Source organism: Ascaphus truei, chromosome 2 (assembly GCF_040206685.1).
Source record: "Ascaphus truei isolate aAscTru1 chromosome 2, aAscTru1.hap1, whole genome shotgun sequence".
Lineage (NCBI taxonomy): Eukaryota > Metazoa > Chordata > Amphibia > Anura > Ascaphidae > Ascaphus > Ascaphus truei.
Window position 1 is genome coordinate 63,274,061 of NC_134484.1, and position 3,370 is coordinate 63,277,430.

The 3,370-nt window shown below is 38.0% G+C and overlaps 1 protein-coding gene across 1 annotated transcript; it reads right to left on the bottom strand.

Annotated features, from left to right (window-relative positions):
• Positions 1-693: 693 nt before the first annotated feature.
• Positions 694-2,188, bottom strand: LOC142488511 (uncharacterized). Its single transcript, XM_075589009.1, has 2 exons — positions 2,120-2,188; positions 694-1,756 (listed from the first exon to the last, which is right to left on the bottom strand). Exons 1-2 carry the CDS (start codon positions 2,166-2,168, stop codon positions 705-707), a joined length of 1,101 nt encoding a protein of 366 aa, XP_075445124.1. The 5' UTR covers positions 2,169-2,188; the 3' UTR covers positions 694-704.
• Between the last annotated feature and the right edge of the window lie 1,182 nt (positions 2,189-3,370).

Here is a 3,370-nt window from a genome sequence, read left to right on the forward strand (position 1 = left end):
ACATATATACATATATATATATACACATATATACATATATATATACACATATACACATATATACATATACATATACACATATATACATATATATATACACATATATACATATATATATACACATATATACATATATATATACACATATATACATATATATATATACACACTCACACACTCACACTCACACTCACTCAGTGTGTGTGTGTGTGTGTGTGTGTGTGTATATATATTATTATACATTCTGAGATGTTATAGAAACGAACACACAACTGATTAAAGGACAAAATTACAATGGCCAAGCAAGGCAAAGGTAAGTAATAATTTACACATAATCCTGCTGTACACGTACAAGAAAGATGTTTGCACTTACTTAGGTGTTTTAATAATTGCATGTGACTAATATGCATATGCAATTCTTACATCAATTAACACACCCAAATGCAATGTTTTGCTGCAAAGTCAATGGCAGCTTCTCTAAACTTAGCAACTGGCTCCTGGTGGACCATTACTGAACAGACGATTACAACATAAATATTTATAACACAATTAATTATGAGTGTTAACATTTCCAAAACTTCACGTGTACAAGAACATAGTTGAAAGTTTGGAAACAACACAGTCTTCAGCATACATACAATAGTAATTAGATAATGTGAAGTCAACAAAACAAGGCCAAAGACATATTTTGTGAATTATAACATTTATTTTTTTTGTTCCTTTTGCGAGCGAGTAACAGGCCTGCTTGTTGTCTCTTGAATTTTCCTTTTTCTTTTGCCACCAACTTTAGGCACAACAGAGCCACTTTGAGTGGCCTCTGGCACTTCACGGGCAGGGCTTGTGGCCAGTGACTGTTCACCTACGGGGCTTGTGGCCAGTGACTCACCTACAGGGCTTGTGGCCAGTGACTCACCTACAGGGCTTTTGGGCAGTGATTCACCTACAGGGCTTTTGGGCAGCGATTCACCTACAGGGCTTTTGGGCAGCGATTCACCTACAGGGCTTTTGGGCAGCGACTCACCTACAGGGCTTTTGGGCAGCGATTCACCTACAGGGCTTTTGGGCAGCGACTCACCTACAGGGCTTTTGGGTAGTGACTGTTCACGGACAGGGCTTGTGCCCAGTGACACATGTGAGCAAGTTGGTAGACACTGCACAAGTGATGGTTGGTCTGTTTCATGTGTGTCTTGTTTTGTTTTTGTCGCCTCCTTTGTAGGTGTCTGCTGCTGAATTTGTACAGATGGCAGCGGTAGGATGTCATCAGGAACCTGCACAGCAATGTCTGCTACTTGACCGGTAACATTTGGGCCTGGTGAATGAATATCAGATGAATGTGGTGAAAACTGACCTGCATGAACAGATCCTGGCTGGGAGGTGTTGAATTGTGGTACATTAGTCATTCTCCAGTAATTAGCTTGTGTTTGCTGAACAACTAATGCTTCGAATGAGGTGTTGATTTTTTGCAACTGTTTAGGCACTTCAATGAAGACTCTGTGGAGATGTGCCAATTGTGATACTGTTTCTTCCTGCAGTCCAATCATCCTTTCCAGCACTGTCATCATGTCTGAATGGCGACGATTTTCTGCGTCCACTATTTTTCCCTCTGAAGCTACAATTGCATCGTATGTGGAAGTTGATGGACGATTTGGCGGTACAACAGTTTCTATTGGCACCTCTTCATGGTCACATGATTGTATTTCAGTCTCTTCTGTGGCGTCATCCTCATCATACTCATCATCCTCATCACCATGATGTTCTAAAAAGAAATGTACACATTATTAAATGGCATGTTAATGTATGCTGTGTTACTATGTAATTGTACTGTGTCCTAAGTAACACCTAACATGTTAGCATACGTTTTATAACCTCATTAAAAACTACCTTGACTTACGAATAATGTTTGGACTCAGTATGAAATATGAATGAATGAAAAGTTGCTCTAAACTCAGAAGTCCTACATGATAATTAACATCACTAACACAATACATGTTGCCTTACACTTAATTTTCACTGACACTAAGTAATCCTATTTAAAGAAGATGTGCAAAACAAATAATGCACATGACAACATAACATATAGAAGAGCACATATTATATGGCCAGCAAATGATACACTCACCTTCTAGTAGTGTTGAGCTGGCTGACCCAGGTGAAGACACTTGTTCCATCTCAGGTGACACATGTCCTCCAGGGGCAACTATATATAACAATAACATAAGTTTTACATTTACATGTGTAAATATTGAACAAACACTTATTGTATGTTCTGTATTTATGATTAACTAACAACATCAGTTCCTTAACCGAAAATGTGTGTGAAAGTGAACATAAATAGTTGTAATAACACTGTACATGCCTGTGTACTTAGAATTTTTGAGTTCCCTAACATACAACATACTATGTTTCTGCAGTAATGCGTGAGGATAAATAGATTAAATGAGTACATAAAAATCATATGTTGTGTAGTGATATCAGTATCATAATGTACATAACTATCATGAGATGACCATTCACAATGGTTATCATGAAGGTGGTCATATTGCAAAAAGTGTTGTTTTTGGTAGAGGATATGTGTGGTACATTAATCGAAGATGTGGCACACCTGAATGTGGCTGTGACTCAACAAGACAACACATGCAGTGTGTGATAATGTGTCTTTGATAGTAGTTCAACTATAGATATGAGTGAACTAATGTGTGACGTACGCTTTGATAAGTAATGAGTTGTTGGGGCATTTAGTAGCTAGAGTTAAGCTTTCAAATGAGTGTGATTAACTTCAGTTGTGCTATTCAGGTTGTAAGAAAGGTATTCCCTTCCCCAAAAAGCCTAATCAGCCACACCTTTCAATGACTTGAAACAGGTGCAAATGGTGTGAACTAAGTTGACCGTGAAATGAGGCTGTAATTAGTGTGTGTGCTGAACCCCACCCCCTCTGTTGAAGTGTATGCTGTGATGAGATATTAATTGCAGCTGCTTTAACACAATGGTAGATGAGCTAAGTAGTCATCTGCAGTGTTTAAGTTATGAAAACAATGACATAACATATGATACGTGTGCCTCATTATGCTGTCTGTATATGACATAAAGCAAAAATGGACCTTTTCATAAGCAACTATAGATGTGTTAGTGCCAGTGATGTTTGTAGGCCGTTACATGCAATTTCTTTGATGCATGCTTAAAATAGGCAGTAATGTCATGTTTGTCGGAGTAAAATCAATAAAATACACAATAATATGATACATATTTCTGTTCTGTACCTGTAGCTACTAATAATTTCTCATGAACATGTGTTACACATGTGTACTACCCTGTTGTTCCCCATCTTCGCCCACCATCAATTGCTTCCACTGCAGCTATGCATTTTGGGAAT